The 25,140-nt window shown below is 40.3% G+C and overlaps 2 protein-coding genes and 1 long non-coding RNA gene across 9 annotated transcripts in view; 2 read left to right on the forward strand and 1 right to left on the reverse strand.

Annotated features, from left to right (window-relative positions):
- Positions 1-6,614, forward strand: part of CLASP2 (cytoplasmic linker associated protein 2) — a 154,096-nt gene extending 147,482 nt beyond the window's left edge. For all 5 annotated transcript variants that reach the window (XM_082304397.1, XM_082304396.1, XM_082304399.1 and 2 more), the window contains 5 exons: positions 372-565; positions 1,345-1,473; positions 3,184-3,390; positions 4,537-4,653; positions 5,710-6,614. In XM_082304397.1, the coding sequence (XP_082160523.1) occupies positions 372-565; positions 1,345-1,473; positions 3,184-3,390; positions 4,537-4,653; positions 5,710-5,796 (734 nt within the window). In that variant the 3' untranslated portion in view covers positions 5,797-6,614. The remainder of the gene's footprint in view (positions 1-371; positions 566-1,344; positions 1,474-3,183; positions 3,391-4,536; positions 4,654-5,709) is intronic.
- Positions 6,615-19,824: 13,210 nt separating this feature from the next.
- LOC309590023 lies at positions 19,825-22,834 on the reverse strand. Its single transcript, XR_014228085.1, has 3 exons — positions 22,757-22,834; positions 21,746-21,924; positions 19,825-20,277 (listed from the first exon to the last, which is right to left on the reverse strand). It is a non-coding gene; the product is annotated as an uncharacterized lncRNA (long non-coding RNA).
- Positions 22,835-23,216: 382 nt separating this feature from the next.
- The window catches only part of UBP1 (upstream binding protein 1), a 41,729-nt gene continuing 39,805 nt past the window's right edge, over positions 23,217-25,140 (forward strand). Inside the window, exon 1 of one of the 3 annotated variants that reach the window (XM_082304367.1) lies at positions 23,217-23,896. In XM_082304367.1, the coding sequence (XP_082160493.1) occupies positions 23,784-23,896 (113 nt within the window). In that variant the 5' untranslated portion in view covers positions 23,217-23,783. The remainder of the gene's footprint in view (positions 23,897-25,140) is intronic. The other 2 variants (XM_082304366.1, XM_082304368.1) reach the window with 2 other exon arrangements.

Here is a 25,140-nt window from a genome sequence, read left to right on the forward strand (position 1 = left end):
AACATCTTGGATGGAAGGGTCATATGGAAAAGGTAGCACTTTGTGTATAGATCAGATTTAAAAGGATGCAGAGTACTTATCACTTTGGGTATTGCAAGCATAACTCTTGCAGTAAACTAGCTCACAGGGTTGGTTTTTTTTCAATATCATTGTAGGGGTTTTTTGGTGATTGTAAGCTTGTTCAGCAATGTTGGCTGCACTGAAAATGTAGTAGCCAAATTGCAATTTATGCAGATGAATTTGGGGAAAAAAATAAAAGCATGCTAGAAAGCCAGCTAGCCATCCTAGAAAATACCCTTCAGTTGTACAGCAGGCACTGATATTAATTTGCAATTATCTGAGAACTGTGTTTGTGGATTCCTTTTTGACAGAGCCTCCCATGGACCATTCTGATCTGGTTGCAGAGTTACTGAAAGAGTTATCAAACCATAACGAGAGAGTTGAGGAAAGAAAGGCTGCCCTGTACGAGCTCATGAAGTTAACTCAGGAAGAGTCTTTTGGTGTTTGGGATGAGCACTTCAAAACAATACTACTTTTGCTGCTTGAAACACTTGGAGATAAAGAGGTAAAGCACATGGTTTACTTTCAGTATCTTTGAAATTTGTATGGGTAGTAGGAAGGGCACAAATCCCAGTCAGTCTTGAAAAACAAAAAATAGTGGAAATACAAAAATGTCATGAAGTCTGAATGCCCTGATGGTGAAAAAAGCATCAATAATACTTACCTTCTCAAGTATTCTTATTTGACAATTCCCACATGATAGATTAAATGAAGCATTTTTCACTGGGATTCAAAGCTTATCTGTTAAATAGCCCCTGGTGGAATCTAGAATATCAAAACATCATGTGTGGCAAAGCATTTAAAAACATATTTCTAAAATACAGTAATGCTCATTGTGAAGAGACTGAGCTCTATATAGTTGTTCTCTACAAGGGCCATGTTTTTGAAATTACTGAGGATCAAAAAGACAGATTTTTAAATAAAAAACCAAGTAATTTGTAAAAAAAAATTCAAAAATGTATTTGCATGATGTGATGCTAAAGGTTTTTATCGGCACTTGTGAAGAGTAAAGCTGTTTGCAACTTAACTTCTGGGTAGCATAGATAACTAGGTTAGCAACATGTTTATGATACGCCACCTGAATTATCTGCAAAAAGAGAGATCAGGAAGAGTGAGAAACTGAAGATTCTTTTCTAGCTTTGCTTGTTAACACTAGGTTCATACTGTATATATGCATAGAGCATAATCTGATATTTTTCTATTATCAAAGACTCTTCTAGCTGCTGAACAAATGTAAAAGTGTATGTTTAACATAACTCATTTATTTTAATATTAAATCTTCAGCATGCAATTAGAGCTTTGGCATTGAAAGTTCTAAGAGAAATTCTAAGAAACCAGCCAGCAAGGTTTAAGAATTACGCAGAGCTCACAATCATGAAGACATTAGAAGCGCATAAGGATCCTCATAAGGAGGTTAGTAATCAGTTATTCTATTTGTTTGAGGTTATGACAAATTATTACAAAATGAAACAGCTGTACGAAAAATGTTTGAGAAATTAGTCAGATCTTACTGAGGAAGTAATTTATTTAATAATTAAGCAGTCAGCTGTTACTACTTAACACGGGTATACAAGAAAAAAAACAACTGCAGTTTTATAAGCTCTCAAATGCTTAATATCAGCCCTAATAACAATTGCCTTGGGTGCTGTCCAAGAGGACATACTAACCCATGATGTGTTGTTACAGCTCTTCAAGGAGTAACTGAAGGGAGTTTCTTAAGCCACATATGAGTGTGCTGGAGCTCTACAACAAGCTTTTGGATTTCATTAAGGTTCATGGTTGAGAGATGGGACTGAACATGGCAAGGAATTGTCAACCCTTTCTATTTTTAGCCAGCTCTGCACCATTCAAGAGCATGGCTTTGAACGTTGTTAGGGGAGAATGCACAGGAACGTATCAAAGGGAGGAGTTGGTTGTGGCTGAGAATAGTGAGGGGATTCAGAAGTAGAAGGATAACTGTAATCTTGCTCAGAAGTATTTGTGATGCAAACATACACAATAGAGGATAATGCATGTAGATGAAGAAACACAAATACAGTAACCACCCCAATATTAAACGGTTCACATCAGTATCACTAACGCTATGGAAAGACTCCAGGTTTATTATCAAATGAGTATATCTTCTCCCTGCCATCCCCATGCAAGGGCACTTAATCTATATGGAACTTACTGTGGCATTCCAGGTTTTGAAGTTTGACTGCAGTTCCTCTCATACCAATGACTTTTGTCACTCATCTGTTACTAATTTCTCTTTTCCCTGCACCCTCTTGATTTGTTCCATATACTGTATTTATTACATTGTCTTGTCCCCGTCTTTCCTTCTCTCTTACTGTGCTCTTTCTCTCTTTTTTTGTGTATATGAGTAAGAGAGTAAAGAGGGTAAGGATGGACAGAAACAGTTAAGGAGGTTTTTGTGCATCATTGATGTATAAACTGCTGACTTTGTGCAGTGGTTTTTCTTGTTAGATGCCAGGTGCCACAGCTGCACTAATACGAAGATCAGATGTGAATTTTCTCTGTTGTGCCCATGTTGTATGCTGAGCTTCTGTACCTATTGCCTTCCTACCTAATTTTGTTCTGCTTGTTCTGCATATTCTTCAGGCTTTAAGTACTTTCTTGTCATAGTTTCTGTCAAACTTAGAGGGGAGGAAAAACAGCTAAATTGACTTCTAAAAGTAGCAATCTAGGCATGTCATTAAACATGTTTGAGATGAATGTGAAAACACGTCAGTGATCACTGACATAACAAGTGATAACAAATGACCAACACAAGAAGTTACAGTTTGACAAAGGTGGTGATATTTCAGTATGTAGTTGGGAGGGTATTGCAGAATAGAGAAATTTCAGATCCAATTCAACAAGTAAGTTTGAAAAACTGATATTCATATTGCCAAGGACATAGATTAGCCCCAGAATATTGGGAAAAGTCTTGTTTTTAGGAAGGTATGTCCAACAGTTGGAATCTTGTATTTTCAAGAGACTCTTCATTCACGTATCTCTACAATATTGTAGAGCTCTTGGTAGGAAATGTTTATGCTCAAGACCATTACTGCCAGATAACAGGCCATAGTAACAGTCTCTTGTAAATCATTTTTCCATGTCTTTTACTTACTCTCTCAATAGGTGGTGAGATCTGCTGAAGAAGCTGCTTCCATGCTGGCCACTTCCATTAGCCCAGATCAGTGCATCAAAGTTCTTTGTCCAATTATCCAAACAGCAGATTACCCCATTAATCTGGCTGCAATCAAAATGCAGACGAAAGTCATAGAAAGAGTATCTAAAGAAACCCTTACTCAGCTTTTACCGGAGATTGTGCCAGGTCTAATACAGGTAAGGAGAGAAGAAAGGGAAGGAAAAAAAAAGAAACAAACAAAAAAAGAAACTATATATAAGAATTGAAAAGACTTTTTAAAAATAATATCACTTGGCTCTCATGAAGGATTTTGTTTGTCTGATAGCTGATGGCTGCTTTGACCCAAAATAACTCAGATAGTGGGAACAAAGTCTTTGACTGGCAGGTAGCTGAATTACAACTGTGGTTAGGACTCAAAGGAAATCTTGGTAGGATATAAAGTACTGGTTATAGTTAAGCTTAGCAGATACTTGTAGTTATAAGATAGTTTTTTATTGTTTGTATCTTCTTCCAAGTTGCAATCTTTTGGTCTGAAATTGTCCATGTTGTATTTGTATATAATTGTAGGGTTTTATCACTTGGGACTTGGGGGAGGCAAGAGGAAAGAAGCAGTTGATTGGGGAAAGTTTAATAAAATGAGAGGGATATCAGAGGTTTCTTCTCCTTTGTCTTTAAAAGTAAATTCTTTCCCACCTTATCAAGAGCCCAGATACATTAATTTGCACGTGATGGATAAAGACTTTTCAGAGTTTGACAGCTGCATTCTGCAGATTCCTGTCTTTAATGGGTGTGATCCAATCATACATCTTGCAGGAAGGTAAAGGCAGAGAAGGGGCCCTCTGAGAAGGGGGGGTGGGTGAGACAGCCAGGCATGGGGTACTAGCAAAATGGCAACGGAAACAAAAATCATTAGGGAATGAGATGGGAGTTAATGAAAGAGTCTTGAGCTGTTAAGAGAATACTTCTTTCAGAGTAAGGAAGCTCTAAATGGAGTGCTCTTCTGCTTTAAGTAAATATCTCTATAATGTAGAACAATTTCTCTTATGTACTCCCCAACTGCATGACAGCAACTCTGTTTTCAGTGTAACTTATGAACAGGATTGTGTGGGTTTTAATTTCAGTCTGGAAAATGATTATCAACGGTGATTAATAAGAAGCCTGCTTTTTAAGTGCATGCTCTGTATTTGCGTGTTTGTTTTTTTGTTGGAATGCTTCATTGGGCTACACTAGCATTCATTTACTGTAGACTTCAATGTATTTATTATAGTAAATAAGTAAATAGCTTTCTGAGGCTTTTAATCATTAACTGATAAGGTATTAATGTTAATTTTATTGCTTTCTAGGGTTATGATAATTCAGAGAGCAGTGTTCGTAAGGCATGTGTTTTCTGCCTTGTAGCCATTCATGCAGTAATTGGTGATGAACTAAAACCACATCTCAGTCAACTCACTGGCAGTAAAGTAAGTAAAAGATACCGTTTAAAGAAATCTTGGTTCATAATTTCATGTATGCATTTGCGTTTTGGTTGCAATTGCCAGAAAGTTCCATAAAATTATATACTTGAATGAGAATATCAGGGCTACTGAAACCCTCTGAGGATTAATGTAACTTGGTCATAAAAGGTTCAAAACTGAAAATCCATAGATCTTATATTTATGCAAGTATACAAACTTTAGCATTAAGGTAAATACTAAATTATGTTTCTTACTGCTGTTTAATGGATTTGGTTGCTGGTTGTATCCGAGGTAATAGTGCTAATGCATGGCTTTTCCTATCAGTATTTCTTGGTTTGTTTTTCATGCAAGTTCTGATTGGAAAGCAATAAATGTAATACATCGATGTTATATACAGCAGTTTTATTTATTCTCCCTCCTTGTTATTTTGCTTTCATCAGTCCATTCAGTACCTCTAATTTGAAATAATAACAAATAGTAATCAGTCTGTGGTCCTTTTTGGTTCAGGATATTTATGATTTTATTGACATCTCTTGCATACAGTTTTTTGCATGCAAACAGCTGTATGTTAATTGTGATTCTCTTTGTCCAGGACAGGACAATTAATTTTGTATATCTTTGAATAAGACAGTTATATCTTAAAAATACTCTCTGGCAGTGATTGTGTTGAATGTGATTCTAGACAGTATTGGAAGCTTTAGTAAGTACCAGTATCAACAACTCTAACTAGAAGCTTAAAACCTCAGCATTAACTTAGGAAAAAAACCTCCTACCTTATTTAGAACAGCATTGTAATTTGAGGAAATATTACACCTATCTTAATCTAGCTACCTTAGATCATTCTCTTTACATCCTTAAAGAAGCTTGAGCAGTTTCCTTGTGACAGATTTTGCTGTTTGACGTTTTCATTGGCAAGTATGTTACCTTTGAAACAACTGTGTAAAATACAATTTTGCTTGTGGGGAAAAGAAAACTATTTAACGTCTCCTTTGTTGTACCATTCCTGTAGTCTGTACAGTTTGCAAATACTAAACAAAGTGAATTTCTGGCTTAAATTTGCAGATGAAATTATTGAACCTTTACATCAAACGTGCACAAACAGGCTCTGGACCAGGGGATACAACAGCAGATATGTCTGGACAAAGCTAATGAAGCTGACAAGAGTTAACCAGGTCTCCTAAAGCAAGGGCAAGGCCCTCTTCAGTGAAAGGAAAATTCTTACATACAACGTTTGGAACTTTTTTCTTGTTTGTTTGTTTGTTTTTTTTTTTCCTGTTCCTTTTGTTTTGTTTTTGTTTTCTTTAACCAACGGCTGTCCTCAGCCTGCATGTGACTGTTGCAATAGAATTATTCCAAATCCAAGGAAAAACAGTATTAACATCAGTTGATCAAAGCAGAATAAAATCTAAAAATAATCTAATCCATCAGTTATCCTGTTCACAATCCTCTGTGTCTTCCCATTAACTTTTGCCAGTGTTATTGTATTTAAAAAAAGATTTTTTTTTAATGCTAATTAAAAAGGTATGCTTTAAGCTTCAGAAGTTAAAATATAAATTCTGTTGCTTTTATTCAGCTGCAGATAACATTACTTTTTTATTGCTATTTTGTTTGAGTATCATGTCCTTCGCTAGAAACAAGAAGTGATGTGAACCAAGGCTGAACTAGTCTGAACTGCAGTGAGACTCGTTCGCTGTGTTGGTGGTTCATCATCTTATTTACAGCTTGTTTGGGATATTCTGGAGATTGAGAAATATGCCTATAAAAAAAAGCTGGATTGATCCAGTTCTGTAAAAGTGATATTGTTCATTGGTTGTATGTTTGTTGCATAAATAAGAATTTAGTGTGCGCAGTAGAGGACTGGTACAACCAGTACCTCTTAATGTGGAAGACAGCCCATTTCAGGGTAGCATTGCCGACCTGGTGATAGTGTGGCAGTCTGCTTTGTAGCAGCAGAGTTAATGGTCACTTGATGGACGTGAACCATCCTTGTCACCTTTCGTTCTTCAAGCAGGATGCTTCAGAATGGAGTGCTCTGCCCAAGCATGCTCAGTATGTATTTATCTTTATCACTAGAATGTTTCCTCTCAACCTAATTGCTGGAACAAGTAGTCTTGTATTGTAACTCACATGGGATTTTATGACAACAGTGCAGAAAACTATTTATTCGTTACTTTCCTAAAAGCACCAAGATTTTCTGCATTGAATTTAAATGGGGGGAGGGGGAATAGTCACAAATGCTATGGATCTTGCCACCTTTTAATTTAAAAAAAAAAAAAATATATATATTTTGGATGAGTTGGGAAAGCTGCACCAAATTATTTGCATGGTTTTCTTGAATAGCATCCTCAAGACCCATCTGGATTAAGGTGTGGAATTGTTTCCGGGGTTTGTTTTTCCATTTTTGAAAAAGAGTTAGTTTATTGTGAATAATGGTTCTTTGTATTTATGAACTTGATAATGGAAAGAGAACAAAGATCAAGTAAACGTGTCCCTAAATGTTGTCTTTTTTCTCCCCACCCCCCCCCCCCCCACCCCCCCTTTTTTTTTTGGTCTTGGAAATAAGCAGTAAGCTAATTAACTGAGAACTGGGATGAAACGGTGCCCTTCCCAGGAATGGTGGAACTTTTTTTTTCCTGACTTTTTTTCCATTTGACTGTGATGTCGTCTAGTTGTAGGAAGTGTATCCTGATATGAGAGAAATTAGCGGTGCCAAGGATGATCTATGCTAGGCTAAAATTCTCTCTACCTCTTCAGGGTGACTAATTTTTGACTGAGCTGCTGCATATAGCACCCAGTGGAAGAACTATCTACAGAAAATATTTTTTTTTTCTTTTTTTTTTTCTTTTTTTTTTTTTCAAATTATCACTTAATGTGTATTCAAAACTCTGTTCTTCAACATTGCAGCCAAATATCATAAGAAACTACTTATACACTTTACTTGCTAGGAACCCTGAAAAGCAAAACTGAATAAAAATTAAGTCAGATGCTTGTAGTTACATGAAAGGTTGTTTTCACTTTAGTTTGAAGTGAATCCAATAGAAAGAGCTAAGATGTGGTTGTTAAAGAAGCAATGCTGTTGCAGAGATTTATTTGGAGGAAAAGTTGTAGAAATATATGTAAAGACTTAAAACCAAGACTGTCATAACTTGTCACTAGCCCTTTTTAGCAGCTACATCAAGAAAATAGTATCTCCTCTTTCTTTCCTTTGTTCTGTGTGACATCCTTGTTGTTTTCTACTGTTTAATTACATTGTGTATTTATAGTTCTATGCTTACCATTGTGCATATACTGGCAATAAAATGTACATAACATTACTTAAAAAAATAGCAATGTATACATTCTGGCTTTCTGTTTTATTTGATCACATGCTATAAGAAAAATTATAAATGTGATTGATACAACATTGGTTAAAAAAAAATTATCTTAATCTTCATGATTTGTGTGTCCAATTGATGTTTCTTTATATACTCGTTACTAAATCTGACTTGGCATTTGAGAATATGCTGTGAATATAGGTATGCTAGACAAAAACGTTTTTTGGAAATTGAATAGAATCTTTATGAACACCCAGTTTCCTTCATCTAGGCAGGTTTCTTGTTTACTATTTCATTTATTTGTACATTATACATTGTTTGGATTTTATTTTTTTTAATATTTCGAAAATATTTTTCAGTCTACAATCTTGTAGTTTACATTTTGACTATACAAAAGATCACTTAAAAAAAATGGCGCAAATTCTAAGCTTAATAGTCCTGTATGTTATTCCTGCTTTCTCTACAGGAAGTATTTATTTTCAGAGGATCATTTCAAGATGACTGCTGTTTGTCATCTTTTTGAAGATGCTATTTCATACTGAAAAAATAAGTTATTGAAACATACAATATATATTCTGGATGAACCTATTTTTTTGTGTGTGTAAACTAAAGTTGGTAAGAAAGAAATGCTTTTATCCCCTGTATGACTGAAAAATTTTGCTCCAGGTAGGGGGGGAGGAAGATATTTACACAAAGTTTGTCCTTCAGTTTTGCTTCTAAGCCATCTTTTAACGTTCTAAGTGTGGATATCCCATGTATTAAAAATCTAAACGCAATGTATTTAAATGAATATTTTACTTATATGACTAGTTCTGTTTCTAACAAAGATGGGGCTGCTATAGCGGACAGAATCTGTTTATGTTACATGGAGCCATCAGAATGTAAGAATTTGCAACAAAATTATTTCCACTGCAGCCAGTTATGAGATTCACTGCATTGCTTTTTGCCTTCATTTCCTGTATTATAAATACACGTTAGCTCAGTTAAATTTGAGCAGTGATTAGTCATGCCTTATGTTCCTCCTGGAGATGGTTTCTCTAATGGATTAGCATAAAGATCTGGGAAAAATTAGGGCAATTATAAGTTGCTGTTCTTTCAGAAAGGGTTTCTTTATGTTCTTTCTAATATTCTGTAAAGATGGGTCATTGCAATCATTTGAATACTGAAATGTGATTCTTAAAGGTTGGGTTTGGGCTCGAAAAAAGGAAGAAGGAAAGAATGCTCCATGCAGAATCAGGATAGGGAACGCATGTCTTGGATGTCCCAGACTTGGATGTCATTTGCTTCAAAGAATTTTGGGTGACACATTATGTTAAGCTGAAGTCTTAGCAAGGAAGTTGGGATAGTAACTGTAAATTGAAAGGAGAGCTGGTCATGTACATTTTCCCGAGTTGGGTTGCTTGTTTGTTTTTGAAGATAAAAGTTGCAACAGTTATTAACAGTTATGCAAAGTTATTATTTTGTTATGTTAAAGTTATTATTTGTGGTCTGAGTCCCAGAGCAAAAAGAACAAACATTTGTATCCTGAACCACTTACATAGTCTTAGTAGTTTCTATGAATGTTTAAATGTTTGAGTAAATTCACAAACATACCAATGTAAAAAGCTTATTGCGAATGCAGGCTCAAACTGCTCACAGTTTAATTTTCAGCAAAAGAATTCAAATTCTGAATATGACATTGTCCCTTTGAAAACAATCATAAAGAGAAAATAATCTTGAGGAATAAATCTGTTGAATTATGCTATAGTTAGTCCCTATGATAGGCTAGTGAGAATGGTTCAGCTGGTTGTGGTAACTTTCACTGTCAGGTTGGGACTTACAAGACACAAACATAGAACACACTAAACATAAATACGATGGAGATAAATGGGCAGTTTAGGAACTGGAGGATTATCTGGAGAAAGAAAACTGATGTTTTCTCCTAATTAAAACAGTGAACTGATGGGTTTTGCAGTTGCAGGCTACTTCCAGGTAAGATGAAGGTCAATATTCATATTACAATCTCTAAAGAAAATGTCTTACATTTTCTCCCCTACATTTTGTAATTAAGTCTTCCAGCTCTTTAAAAGCACATACTTTAAAGATTTGCTTCGTATATTATAAACATTCTCTTAAACATTAAAATTTTTCTTCCTTTTTTGTAAAAAAACACAGAAGATTTTCAGTAATGTGGGAAGTTTGAGAAACTAACTGTGCTAGTCTGGCAGGTGAAGAAAAATCAAACTTCATTTACTGTTTTTCTATATTGTGTATATGTTTGTATATTTAAGTATATTTTAAGACCTCAAGGGTTCCCAAGCTTGTGCAGCTTGGATTATCCCAGTTAAAGAAGTTTCTTCATTTGCTGATAGGATTTTAGCATAGTAAGTGCATTTATGGAGAGGCTCCCTACTGAGGAAAGTTTGCCAACAGGTAATTTCTGCTGGGACAGACTCACAAGTATGTTTGTAAATTGCTGTTTAACTGTGACTCTTGGACACTTTGGAATGGTATTTTGCAAGCAGTTTTGAACGCTGTATGATTTCTATCAAATATAAAAATTCTGTAACTCTTGATGTATTTTAGGTAGATATAAGTGATCCTAATGAAGCATATTTTGAGGGAGTAAAATTGGAAAAAATGATGGATAGCAAAACATGGAAAATATCTTTCTTCAGTGGAAAAAGCAACATACCTGCATACAACTGTGTGATATCCAGACTTGTTACCATTGGCAGTAGGTAGAAAGGTAACTAAACTTTCTCTCGGGCATCAGAGTTGTACAAGTTTTCCATTTCGGTGGGCTTCCTTTCCTAGATCGTGCTATTGTCCACCAGTGCAAATCTTTGGAGCTCTCTAAACTCATACTGAAATCGGTACTGGAGTCAGTTCTGTTAACTGTATGTCAGGCTAGCTTCAAAGGTAGTGCCTGTCTATCCAAGGAAGATGCATACCAGTAAAAACAAACATGTAGATTTAAGTTAGGCGGTAGACAGACGTTCTCAAATGTCAGGTAGACTGGTGAGTTATTCCCTCACCGTCTATTCATCTCTGCCCATGGCAGAGCCAACAGAGTACCTTGTGGGAGCTCCCTTAATCGATTCCAGGCAAATCACCCTGGGGAACAGTCTCAGACTGGTCTTCAGCAGCACCCTGGGATCAGAAGCTTCTGCCAGAGATGCGGGCGAAAGGGAACATCTGTCCTGGGCTTTGAGGGTCTGCCTGTATGGGGCGGGGCGGGCAGGGAAACAAATACAAAAAAACATTCCTGAGCACAGCTTGTTTAGCTGGAGCATATGTAGTTCATGTTAAAATACCAGACAAGACAAGGAACCTGTGATTTCAACTTCATTTAACCAGCTGAAGTGCAAGCCTGTGGGTGGAATGGGATGTGTCTGTTTCAGTTAGAATCGCAGATGAGTGTGTTTTAAAATGCTTATTTAATCTATCTGCTAATCTGAAATAATACACTTGAAATGTAACTGTAATGGTATACAAGTGCAAAAAGCCTCTAATCTGGTAAAATAGTAATTTTTGGCCTGTTATTTTTTGTCCTTTCAGCACAACTTAAACTGATGTGGATAAAACAGTTTTACACTATACTAAATGTCATTATAGATGGTTGTATTTTATGTAGAGAAATTCTGAGGTGTTTGATATGGTTTTTGATCTTTCAGATGACAGCTGTGGCCATGTTGGCCAACTAATCAATTGAACTATTTTACCTAGAAGAAATTACGTGTTTTCCCAAAAGAGTGTTCATGCACCACTGTTTATACAGCCTGTATTGGCTTAAGAAGAAAAATCTTAATTGGCTGTTACCTGATTGTTCAGAAATTGTCAGATGGAACTTTTTAAAACTTTACTCAGAAGTAGCTGCTGGTATCATCAGCGGCTGCCCTTTCTCAGAGGTCCATTAATGAGCTATTGCTTCTTGAACCATGTAGAAAGGACATTTTTGCCCTGTTAGGAAGTGGAAAACAACAGGGTTGTTACAGAATATGAGGAGAGAGACATGGCATATATACTTAATTTAACCCCCTGTAAGTTGTAGCTCTTGTTCTTAAAAATCCAGTGTGGTTTGTAATGTTTTTAGGAAGGGGATTTTCTTGGAATACAGAATGTCTGTCTTTCTGCATTGGGAATTAAGAGGAAAACACTGATATTGGAGGATTTTGTCCACAAAGCCAAGACAGCACGATGCTAGAAAATGTTAGACGTGGCAGAGTAGGAAAGCTGCCTCAGAGCCTCAGGTAAAAGGGACTTTGTTCATTAGGAATGAGAAAGAACTGAGCTGTCTTTTCTGTGTCAGAACATGCAGGAAGCCTACATTGCTGCAGCTGTTTGCGAGTCCAAATACTGATTTCTTTTAGGCTACCAAGTAGGCACGCAGAAAGCGTAGAATAGCAGAATAACAAACACTTGAACTTGTCCACCTTTACAGACTTCTGAATCTTCTACAAAAAAACCTGACTCCATCCTTTGCCACAGCCATAAAGACCTGCTGACTTAAGTTTTGATTCGGGTATGATGTGATGGGTTAAACCAAAATTTTCTCTGGGCAGTGTTGCTGTCTAAATCTCTCTATGCCTACAGATGATCTCCATATGATAGGTTCCTTTGCAGGCCTTAAAGTTTTCCTAAGAGGCAGCAGAAGAAAGCAAAGGTAATACCTACCGCGCCTCCATCTCATAAGATGTGAAGTCAGTAAGGCATTTATTCCTCAGTTCATACCTCAGCACCTTAATCGCATCCTCTTAGATTCAGAAGTAGGTTACGTGAGGAATACGACCATGGAGGAATAAATTACAGAGCAGTAACACCCTGCAGTGGAGACTTTCAGACTTTTTTTAAAAGGGGATAGATCCTATGAGGAAAGCAGCATACCCTGCATTCTTCAGAAAAAGCCAAACCTATGTTTTTTTGTAAACTGACACTCGAGGCATTGGAAGCAATCCATATTTCTCCTTTACACACGAAGTTGGTTCTCGAGTGCCTCGTATCAAGGCAACACTGAAGCAAGTCCCAGCACAGGGTCTGCTACACATCTAGTGTATCTCATCAAAGTGATCAGAAGGAGCTGTTGAAGTATTAAGTGTGCTCAGTGCTGTTACGCATGCTACTCTGGTCAGATACCCCGTGATGTGTTGCCTTGTCTCTGTGCTCTTAGTGTCTGTCCTAAGATTTCTACTGGAATTTAGGAGGTCTGCCAAAAATGTTCTTTTTGGTTTTTCCCATTTCCCCTTTATTTTTATTGGCAGCCCCACTTCTCAAGAGTTCTTCTGTATCGCAGAGGAAGGACTGGTAAATGCAGCAGTCCTTGCAGTGCTTCAACGCTAAGCAGGCCCAGATTAGGATGTCTAAAACCATCCAACAATCCAGAATAAAGGTGGCAGGTGGACATAGAGAATACACGGGCATTGCTGCTTATCCTTTACTGCACTAAACAGAGATGGTGCATTGCTGCTCACGGACTGCTAGCAGTGATTGCGTGCTTATTACCACCTTCAGATAACCAGACATAGCAATAGGACTGGGCTGGGTCAACTCTTACTGCATTAGGAGATGTGTGGCGAGAACTACAAGTCAGTGCAGCGATGGATCACATGCAGAAGTTTTTCTTGCTTCTGATTGTTACCTGACAGTGTTCAAGTTCATTATAGCAGTGGCAACGAATACAGTCCCGCTACCGATGTATATAGGAGACAGAGAGGTTGTGCATTCAAAAGTGCGTACAAGGAAGGGCTAGAAATACATTTCAGCACCTTTCACAGAGATGTATGATGGATTCACAGCCCATCCAAGCAGGGAGTATCACCTGGACGTGAATACCTCACTGTTATGTAGCGATTTAGGGGAACAGGGTCACCGATGTCAGGTTTGACAGATGTTTTCATTCCAAAGTTACCCTGCATTTGGCAGCAACTGTTACACAACCAAAAAGAGTCCAAAGATCAAACAGGATGCATGAAAATAGCACTACTTTCTCCTCTATACTCTTGTTTTGGGGCTGAAGTATGCAGGGGTTGCTCCTGCACCAATATAAATCTGTCTTCTGATTTTGAACTGACTTAGCATTTTAAGCATAACTAAAAATCATCACTAGACAGCAAAAACTTCCTTTAAATACATTTTTCTGAATATATACTGAATTTACAATGTCTTACATGGTACCTGATTGAGTTTTTCCATGTGTTGTTGTCTGTAGAATAATTTTTACTTGCTAAAAACAAAGAGCAAAGATGACATTCTGTGTATATCACCAGCTAAAATACCCATATTTAATGTCATTTGCTGTAGTTCTCAGAAGAGCAATCAGAAAATGAAGTGAGGAGTCTGATTACTATAAAAAAGATGAGCAAATTGAATGATGCCTTAGGAGACTTCATCATTTTGGATGCTGCTCATGGAAAAATCCAACAATTAAAGTTTTCAGGCACCATATGCTGAAGTACTTCAGTGCAGATCCACCTGTTAGGAAAACATTAGCCTCCCCACCTTAAATTTCAGGTTGAACTTTGCATGCCATACACAAGCCTTAAAACAAGAGATGTTTTAAATAAATAATGTCTTGTTGTTTGTGTATACAATGCTGCTTTGCTGAGATCTGTTTCAGTACTTACCAGGCAGATTATAAAGCAAGAAACAAAAATAGCCCCTTAACAATAAACAGTACAAGGTAAAAAAACCTCACCTTATTTGTCCCCAAACTTGCAAGACTGTGGCACCACATACCTTTATGTCTAGAGGTTAGTCAAGGGCAGCAGGTGTGGGTGTGGGGAATATACAGTGCTTCATGAGGCAAAATACCAGAATTAAATATAACCTGGGAAGTTTATCTTGATATAAAAAACTAAGCTATGCTGTACTTGAAGTCTTATCCAGATACTGTTTGCAACAAAGATCAGTCAAAACACAAGAGTGTAAAGAGAAGAAAGAAAAGAAATACTGATTTTTTTTTTTTTTTGTAGTGTTTAATTTCAGTTTGAATAATAACATCTTTCCTACATGTTCTGTCTAGTACTTTCCATACAAGGAACCTACAGCTTCTGTGAGCGATAAGGCAACCATCTTGTCAACCCTTGGAGGGGAAAAAGAGAGGCAAATTTTCCCCTTCCACAGCCCTTTTGCATCGAAGTCCACAAGATTTGGTTCTGCTTTGCTTCTCTACACTGTCGGGAACAGAGGTCACAGCGGGACACGATGGTTTGTAGCGGCAGCTTTTGTGGCCACACTCTCTCAAGTTTGAAGTGGTTTGCGTACCATGAGGGGTACCGGTAACGCAAGCCTTGAACTTCTGCCTTTTAGAAGAAGCAGGCACTTAGAAATTGAGATCAGAATAGCCTTCTTCATTTCACCCTCCTCTACTAATCACCCCATCTCCTCGAGGCAGTAGCTTTTTGGATATAACCAATGACTCAGTTATTTTTAGTCTGCATAAGCATAATACTTGAAAAATCAAATGAAGGTAAGAGACTGAATGGGCACATTTGCTGTGATGCTCCTGTGGTGGTATGGCCTACTCGTGTGGTGGGTAGAGTCAAACCTTTGGTAACAGCTGGGCAAGCTAATGACAGAGGACTGAAATCAGAGAGCTGAAGTAACCAGGCCTATCAGCTCTCACTCACTACCCACACTCAAAACATGAGGTAAACCCAGGCCAGTAGCCTGGTCTGCACCTGCTTGCCTGGCCTCCCCTGGGGTGGCTATATTTAACAGCAGCAAGTTGTCTGTCTTGACGTAAGAACAGATCTAGGGCTTCTGATATACTGTGTTTGTGTTATTTTAAAATATCAAAATTATTTCTAAAGGGGCTAGTAACAAAGCCTACTGTGCTAAAGATGAAAAATAGGAGTGCAGTTTTTTAGTATACATATGTAGATGTATGTGTGTGTGTGTGTATATATATATATATATATATATATATATATAAAAATAAGCTACTGATTAGTCTGGGAATCTCGGTTGCTTTTGCTCACAAGTTCTTTCCTGAACTTCACAAAAAATGACTGATCGAAACTGCAGTGTTCTCACCTGTATTTTGACAAACCAGCACCTGTCAAAACAACAGGCTGCTTTGGGGGGGGGGGGGGAAGTGCCTGATAATTTAAAGCCACGTGAGCTCTGTGGGATACACATAGAGGTGGGAGCCATTCTGTGCTAGGGACTGAAAGCCCTTCAAGTTAAGGGGAATCTGTGGTATTGCTTTTTCCATTTAATAGACAAAACAGATGCCTGCCCTCTGCGGGAAGCTCATGTCAGCCCCAAGGGAAGGCTGTGAAAGTGGTTTGAGGGATGTGTGGTCCTTGAGAATAATCAGTGCAAAGGGAAACGGGGCTTCCAAGTACAACGTGCTGTACACATTTAACACCTTTGCCTAAATCTAGGGCTGGCGACAGAGTGATTTTATTTTACAACTTGCCAGTAGATGGAGCAAACTGGAGAGCAGGATATATATTCTTTTTCTACAGTCACTAGAATCAAATTAATTATTAAAAAAAATGCAGCAGTGATCGCTGGTACTCATGCAGCCCTTTGCATCTGCTAGGAGGGTGCCTATTACGAGTATGCAGTTACATATAGACATGTAAGTGGAAAAACTAACCTTGAAAAGACTTTTCCAGCTTTCATCCTTGCTGGAGCAAAGATGAATTCATGTACATAAGCAGGTCTCTGTTAGGACAGCCCTCCTTGAGGTACCTAGGTGCCTCTTGGAAGAGAATAATCTCTTAGAATCACTAAGCCAGCAATCCCAATTCTTGTCTGCTTTACTGGACAGCATCGCATATGGGTGTTTCTTCCCATATTTACAGTTCCTTTTCTATTATTATTCTGGCCTTTGTTTTTTGTTTGTATTGTTTGATGTTGAATAAGAATGATAAGTTGAAGGAGAACTGCCTCATGCTATGAAAAAAAACAACCAACAGTGTGGTTTATTTGAAGCTTTTTTGACTGCTGGATATTACTATCACTCTAATAAGAAATAATTCCTTTTTGTTTTCCATAACCTTGCTGTTTGCTATTCTGATTTTCATAGCCTGAGTGTTGTCACAATATTGTAATACCTTTTAAAAGTATCTTTTTATAGAATGAACTGCAAGGAACAAGCAATGTGTGCTTGTATGTGGGTGGTATTTAAAAACAAAAAACAAAGAAACAAAAAAAACAAAACAGGGAACTACTACTATTTGTCAGTAGTCATTCCTGTTTCAAGCAGAATGGGTGCCCTCTGCAGGTAACTGTTTTCACATGAGGTTCTTGGATGCGTGCCCCCTTTTACTTCTGAGTGTCAAGGTCTTAGCCAGATCGACCTGTAGTATTTTGTGTGTTTTAAAGATATTGCAAACCCAGGCAAGCAAAGGGCGCTGAGACATGAGTGCATCAAGCAGCTGTTTTGCATCTGAATGTGATTTTTCCCTAAAGTGTGTGTGTGTGTGAGGGGTGGGGTGGGTGGGTGTTGGAGTAAATATTTTCCCTGCAGTTTGACAGTGTTGTCTTTGGTTTTTTTTTTTTAATCTTTTTTAATGGCAAGAAGGTAACTATAAAGTTGTACTCTGTAGTAGCCTGCTACTTGAACTGTACAGAATGAACAGGCAAAAGTCTAAACACTACTGAGAAGGCATCTTGCTTGCCTTAAAGAGATCATTGTATATTCCACCTTTTTTCTTTTTCTCTTCAGTCAGTCATGCCTACACAGGTTGTAGTGTTCACGTACTCTTGAGTGGACTGCGTGAAGAGGGAGCTGTATGCCTCTCTGAAGCAGAAGTGTGATGAAATGGCTCTTTCTCCTGGCTCTGTAACGCACAGTTCTGCTCGGTGACGCTCCGACAGTGTGGAGGGAGGGGAGGGGACCAGCAGGGATGCTGCTGAGGTCTGAGCTGCACTTCGTGTCACATCAGCTAGGAAGAAAGGCTTGCAGCTGGGCAGCAGCTAAAAGTGCAGCAAGTTTGGGGAGCAGGAGAGTAGGTGGGGACCAGCCAAGCCTTCACCTACCCACCTCTTCTGGAGAGAGTGACACCGGCAAACTTGTTGGCAGCAGCTAAATGTAAAGGTGTGAAAGGAACCCAACTGCAACTTTAATCTGAACGTGTGTATTTGTTTTCTCTTTCCTCTCTCCCATCACTGCAGTGACCATCTCCTAGCTGAGCACAACGCCTCATCTCATCCCAAAATGCTTTTCTGGCACAGCCAGCCTGAACATTATCACCATCACCAGTATCCCACCAGTAACAGCAGCTACCTGCGGTAAGAAAAGAACGGGGGTGATTTTTAATAATAAGTATAATGCTGTAACACACAAAAATGCAGACTGCGCAGCCTTTGCTAATTCACAGGTTCAAGCCTTCAAATAGAGCTGGTGATGACAGACCCTTTGAGAATAGTTTGAGCAGTACAGTCAACATAGTGGAGATTTACGTTACTGTAGCTCCACAATTTTCACAAACCGTACCACTGTAAGTGTGTGCTAGTAACAGTGATAGGAATGTCTTACTGCTTATTATGATATTCACAGATGTGTTAATTTTTTGCTTCTTTTTCAAATGATATTCGCAGTCTGCAGATGAAACTGTTTATATGAAGTAATACGGACTTATAGATACCTTGATGTTTCATGTCTACTCTGATTATCTGCTGAAGCTCAGCTGATCCGCAGGATCAGGACTATGGGCTGCTTATCGTATCAGTCCAGGCACGCTGGCTAAATGCTTTGCACTGAAATTCTGATGCAATATATAGCTTATTGCATCAGCATATTCCTGTAAGCTATGAACCTACTTTACCTCTTCGTGACTAAAATAATATTTGTGTACAGTATTCAAATTTTTCTTATAATTAAAAATGATTATGCTTTGACAAGAGCTAGGCCATAGATTCCAGATAATCTTGATGTTAATTGAGTTTCAATTTATAATGTGGTTCACTCTCTGTATTAAACTCTAGCTTCTTACTTTCTGGCTAAATACAATGTATGTAAACGTGATAAGTGTTTAATCATCTACCTTGATACGGCTTTTTGTATGTTGGTAGTCTCACACCTATTGCTGTAGTATCACAACATTACTTCTGCTCTTGTAGAATTGTTGAGTAGCGTGTTTTCATTAGAAATGTGTTAAGTTTTAGGTTTAAAAAAGGCAAACGGATTGAGGCTATATTTGGGTTCCAAAGTGTGAAACTGATGAAACTCCAGTGGAGTTTTATAAAATCAGCCATTTCAATACACAGGTCAGGGTGATTTGAAATTTAGACTGACTACCACAAATACGTAGCGCAGACAGTGCCGTTTCTACTGACTCAAGCAGTAAACCAGAAATGAAGAATGGGTGCTCGAGTTCCCTGATGCAATCGTGTTTACAAGTGACGTGCACATTTCCCAGTGGAAAAGGAACCAAACAGCAAGGGAAAGCGAGGACATCCCCTCGCACCTCCAGTCCCCCCTTCTTCAGCCCCTGTTCAGCCTAGAGGAGGTGCGCCCCCTCCTAGCTTTTCTCAGGGCCCGTTTTCACCGTGCCTGTCTTCATTGTATTTGCTTCTGTTTCCCCACCCTTATCTAAAAACCTGCCATTCGAGTGCCTCTGAAGTTACTCTTCCCACGCTCTTTTGAGCACCTGCCTTTAGGTTTGGATGCCAGCATGCATCTGTGTTCTGGTACTGAAATACAACGTAGGGGGGACACTTCCATAAATTAAGGGTTGTGTTAAGGGTTGTCCTACTTGGTTAAACCCAGTCTAGTTTTCTGTAGAATACACACAGCATCAAAAGTGTGACAATTTCTGCAGTCAAGACTGTTGCTCATAAAGAAAAACTACTTTACTTTTGCAATAGAAATCGTTATTCTTTATTTGCTTAGTCTTTAAAATAGCTTGAATTTGACTCTACTCTCCCTGAGTATAAGGCAAATATTTAAGTTTAGCAACAAATCATCCCGAAACTTAAATTATGGGAAGACTAACAGAGAAATTAGGATTAAAAATTAAAAAAAAAAGCTATGGGAGCAGCTACCATTCATACTACAATATGCAGAATGTCAACTGCAGGCATTAAAAAAATCACAAGGCTAGTTTAAAAACTGAAAAATAGAAAACTAGAAAGATTTTTGTTTTCAAGGTTTCTGTATGTAATCACTACCTGCCTAAAGATATTTTTAAACTTTTCTGGCAAAAGTTGAGAACACTGCATCATAATCACAAAAACTAGAGATTTAAACGAGTACTTGAGCTGATTTGCACTGAAGCTACAACTCCATACACTGGAGCTGGCGAGATCTGGCTGGAAGGCGGTGTTTGTGTGCACTGCTGATCCTCAGCAGATGATCCGAGAATGGGACTGATCAAGGCACCTGCCCCAAAGAAAGCAAACACATCAGAGGCCTGTACTTTAAAAACAACAAAAAACAAACACACACCACAAACCTCTACAGAAAACTTGTTGTAAATTAGCCAGGGATACAAATAATGCTAAAGATATGCACTGTAATATTCGTAATTTAATAGGGAAAGACATTTTGTGCCCTAAAATAGCTAAAGATAACATCTTCAGAAATGCTAACTGTCGGTTTGCTTATCATGTACAAGCTTTACCCAACTTTTTAAAGACTGAACTGCAAGAGCATGGGTCTTACTATACTCACTCAAGATACCCTCAGCAGAGGTTGGAATTTATGTCAGAAGAAAACAATTCCCAGTATAAAAATAATCAATTTATGATCTTGTAACTGCTATGTAGCTATGTTAATGTAAGTACAGTAAGCAGATAAACCAGTTTTGCTATGCATAAATCAAACTGTATCTGGCTTCTCTGGTCTAGGATCCTGTCTGAACTTATCTCTGGCAGAAGTAGAAAGTGCACGACTTTTAGTTTTCCACAAACCATCACTTTCTTTTGTATCACTTACAAAAGTGGGTTTTAGTGTTATTTATGCTACCTTATTTGTATAAAGTCCACTTTAGGTCTACAAATGTCTGCTTAGGGTAAGGTTTGAGTTCTCAATTAAAACTACAATGACAAAAGTTTAAGCTAACTTTGTAGCCACTACTGTTGTATACTGAATAATGCCTGCTAATTTATTAACTGGACCATAAACATCCCATAACAGTCACTGAAATTAATTAATGCCATCATTTGGGTTGTTACCCATCTTCGGAATTGCTAACAAATATTTCCGTCATAATAATAAATTAATGAGTTCAGGGTATTGTTGTCATCTTGTCAGGCTTAAAAAAGGTATTTGGCCTGTGGTAATTTCAACTCTTCTCACTAAAAGCTGTTAACTTGATAGCTAGCGCCTATGCTAGTGACTTGTCCCTAAGCCCATGCCCTCTTCATAAATTTCCCTTTTTTGAGCTTCCTCTTACATGCAGATGAATTGTTCGTCTGTCCACAGACAGGCAGAGAACTCTCAAATCAATTACAGCAGCAAAAATACCAGTACCATTTTCTGGAGAAGCTGGCAGTCAAATCTTAACTTACAAATTGCCTTTAAAAACCATAAATCATGGTCTGTGTGCTCCTCTTAGCTTTGAGGAGGTCGTATGTATGTTTTCAACAACAGCTAGCATTTTGTTAATCGTTAATGAAGTTAGGGCCTTCCTGACTTGCATCTTTTGAAAAACTTGTGCAATTGTACTTAAAGCATGTAACTGTATGATCAAAATACATTTTACAGTCTCAACACTTTTCTGTAGTTTGCTCTCTGGGTGGATCATTTTAATGAAACTTCTCATAAGACTATTTAACAATCCTCTGAATGATTAACATTTTGAGGTTTTTTGAGAACCCTTCTTTACATGAAGTTGTGGGTTACTTACCCTATGAGCATCCCCTCACCGGACTAAGTATTTTATAACCAGAGGGGACAGGCTTAAAATCTAAACCACTGGCAGTTCCAGTTCTTCCTTGCATCCCTCCTAGGCTTCTCCAACTTGCCAGGCCATTATAACCAGTAAGATTTATTTATTAAGAGCTTGGCCATCTCTTGGATCCTGTCCTTGGAGAATATAAAATAATCAATTTTAATAACAGCATAAAATCAAACTACTTCAGTAGTTTTTGCAAAATATAAATTCGTATCCCCGAAAGAGAAATTTGATGCTACTTGAGTACATCTGGATTTAACTCGGTTTGGCCTGTTAAAGGAGAGAAAGGCAGTCTTAATGCATCTCAAAAAAAAAAAAAAAAAAAAAAAAAAGGACTCAAAAGAAAAGGACTCAAGTTGCTATAAAATGGGCCAAGAAACAAGTCAAAGGCCAGAAAGAAACAGAGGAAATGAATACTAAGCAAAGGAAATTCTTTCTAGGTAGTGCACTTTTCACCTTACCACAGGTGGATGCAGTTTAACCTGAAGATGACACTACCTCTGTCTTCCTAGCAGCTTCCTTCTGGCAATGAGGTGATAAAAGGGCTCTGACCTGCCAGTAGGTTCCTCTGAGCACCCGTCCTTTCTGAGTCAGTCCTGCCTGCAGCTGCCATGTCAGCCTTCTCATTTGTGAACACTTTTGTTTTAACAAGCTGGAGGCTTTGAGCCCAGGATGCAGAGGTGTTGAGATTTTTGTTCCTCGCATGCAGGACTGTGTTTATGGGGTTTGGTAGGTAGTATACCAGGCATAAAACGTAAGTATTTTTCTGCCTAGCAGGTACTGCTTTGTCTTTTCCTTTTATCTACTGAAGATTGTTCGTTGGTCTTTTAGACTGCAAGGGGGTTTGGGATGGTTAGGGCAGGCTCCTCGGCGTTCTCTGGAAAACGTAGGTTTTCCTGACAACGTCAGCCCCTTCCCCTTCTATTACCTTTACTCTCCCTCGAGAACAAGAAGTTGACTTACTGCGATGGAAAAAAATTTGCCTTATGTGAAGGAGGGGTAACGGCGGCGGCCGCCCCACCTCGCCCGGTGGGCTCGCGGCGCACTGACGCCACTTCCTGCCCCCTCTCGCCCTTCCGTTTCCGCTCAGCCCCCCCCGCTTCCGGGGAGGGCGCTCCCAGCATGCCGCGCCGCCGCGGAGGCGGGGGGCGGGCGGAAGCGCGCTCCGGGGGAGGGGGTGGCTGTCAACCAGTGACGTCGCCTGGCGTGAGGAAGTGCCCACTCATTGGCTGGGCTTGCTCCTCGCCCCTCCCCGCCCTCCTCTGATTGGACCCTTCGGCGGAGGCCAGCCAATCGGCGGCCGCAAACGCGGGAAGGCCCTGCCCCGGCAGCCACCCGGGGGTGGAAGTAGTCGCCATGTTGGCGTGAGCGGCGGTGCTGCGCGGGAGCGGGGCCACGCCGGAGCGGCGCGCGGCTCCCGCGGCGGCAGCGGGGGGGGCGGGGAGCCCCCCAGTGGCGGCCGTTACAGGCGGGCGGCGGCCGCGGCCCCCCCGGCGGGGCTGTAGCCGGCGGCGGGTGCCCGCGCTGCTGCTGCTGCCGCCGCAGCCTCCCCCCTGTGAATGATGCGGCGGGAGGCGCCGCTGGGCTGGGTCGGAGCTCGGGCGGTGGCAGAAGCGGCGGCGGCCCTGGGCAGCGACCGGTCGGAGGCGGCGGGGAAGGGCGAGGCGGCGGAGGAGGAGGCGGCCGCCCGCTCCCGAGCCCCCCGCGGCGGCCGGGCGAGCGCAGGATGCTGAGAGCGACCCCGCGCCCTGGTCGCGCCGCGGGGAAAGGGCCCCCCCGGGGCTGAACGCGGACTCCCCCTTCCCCCCGCCCTGCGCGCGTTTCCCCCCTTCCCCTCCCGCCTCCTTCAGCCCCTCACTCTCCCGGCGCCGCCCGCCGAGACGCCGCCTCCCGGCCGGAGCAGCAGCAGCGGCGGCGGCTCCGGGGCTGAGCGGCTCCTCCCCGTCCGGCTCCTCCCGCGGCGGCGCGGGAGAGCGGGGGGCGGCGGAAGATGGCGTGGGTGCTGAAGATGGATGAAGTGATCGAGTCTGGGCTGGTGCACGACTTCGACGCCAGCCTCTCCGGCATCGGGCAGGAGCTGGGAGCCGGTGCCTACAGCATGAGGTAACTCATCGCCCCAGGCCGGGGGCGGTGGAGGGGGGAGCGGTGTGTCCCGCGTCCCGCCCGGCCTCCTCGGGCAGGGAGCGCCGGCGGGAGCTGGGGCTGCCCCCCCCTTCTTCCTCCCTTTTTTTTTTTTTTTTCTTTTATTATTTTTTTTTTTTTAATTCCTCCGGCTCCCGGAGGCTTTTCCCGAGGAGCGGGCAGGCGGCGGAGGCCGGCCCGCTGTCTCCCGGTGGCCGCCGCCTCTGCGCCGGTACCGGCCGCCGCGCTCCGCATGGCGCGAAGGGGCTGCCCCGGCGGGGCTCCCGCCCGGCCCTCGCCCGCTCCTGGCAGGTGGCCTTGCTGGCAGGGCGGGCTGCTGCTGGGATGCTTTTGCCCTATATGTATAATCCCTACCCTCAAAATGACATTTACTCTGTCCCTTGGCCACGTAACTGGACCCCCCCGCTTCAGAAGATGATCCTCTTCCGCTCAGCGAGTGTAATTCTGTTTCATGAATAAACAATAGCCGTTTTTTCTAACGTTTAAAAAATGTTCTTTCTCGAGCAAGTAAACCTTGTGGTAGTTAATAGGGTAGTAGTATGGTTGTACCTTAATCAGTCTGTTTATTCTTTCATATTTCTGTGTAGTATGTGTCTTTAGTAACGTTTTCTTTTTTTTTGTTTTTCTCCTTTTCTTTTCCTGCCGTGTAGCCCTTTCTGTTCTTAATCAACTTGGCAGTTTCTTTACCTTTTGATTGTTTTCCAGGTTTTACAGTAAAAGTGTTTGGGTGTGCTTTTTCAAAGTTCAGATAAAACTGTACTTGTTTGAAATAAGTACATTTTATCTTAGTTATGGGCAGAACGTGTGGATTCCTGAGTGAGTTATTAGCATGAAAAAGGGAAACTGCTTTGGAGACACTGGGAGACATTTTAGTCTAAGGTTTTTGACAGAATTAGTCAGTATTTTGAGAGTCTGGAGAATTTGGAGTCTGGCATTTGATAGTTTTGATGGCCTAGCCTGTATGGAAGATGCATTCTCTCTCAGGGTTACCTGAAACTTGGAGGCCACCACAAGTTTCAGCTGTTATGTGTATTTTAAGGCAGTGCTTTGCAGGTGAAGTGTTGGAACTGCAGTATCTTTGTTCAAAGTTATAAATAAGGGTTTTAGCTGAATAGAAATGAGGACCCTTTTGCTAGTATTTGGGATTGTGAGCACAGCAGGTTTATGGTGGGATATGTATTTGATGGGTTTTTGTTTTGTGTGGC

Source organism: Platalea leucorodia (assembly GCF_965183815.1).
Source record: "Platalea leucorodia genome assembly, chromosome: 1".
NCBI lineage: Eukaryota > Metazoa > Chordata > Aves > Pelecaniformes > Threskiornithidae > Platalea > Platalea leucorodia.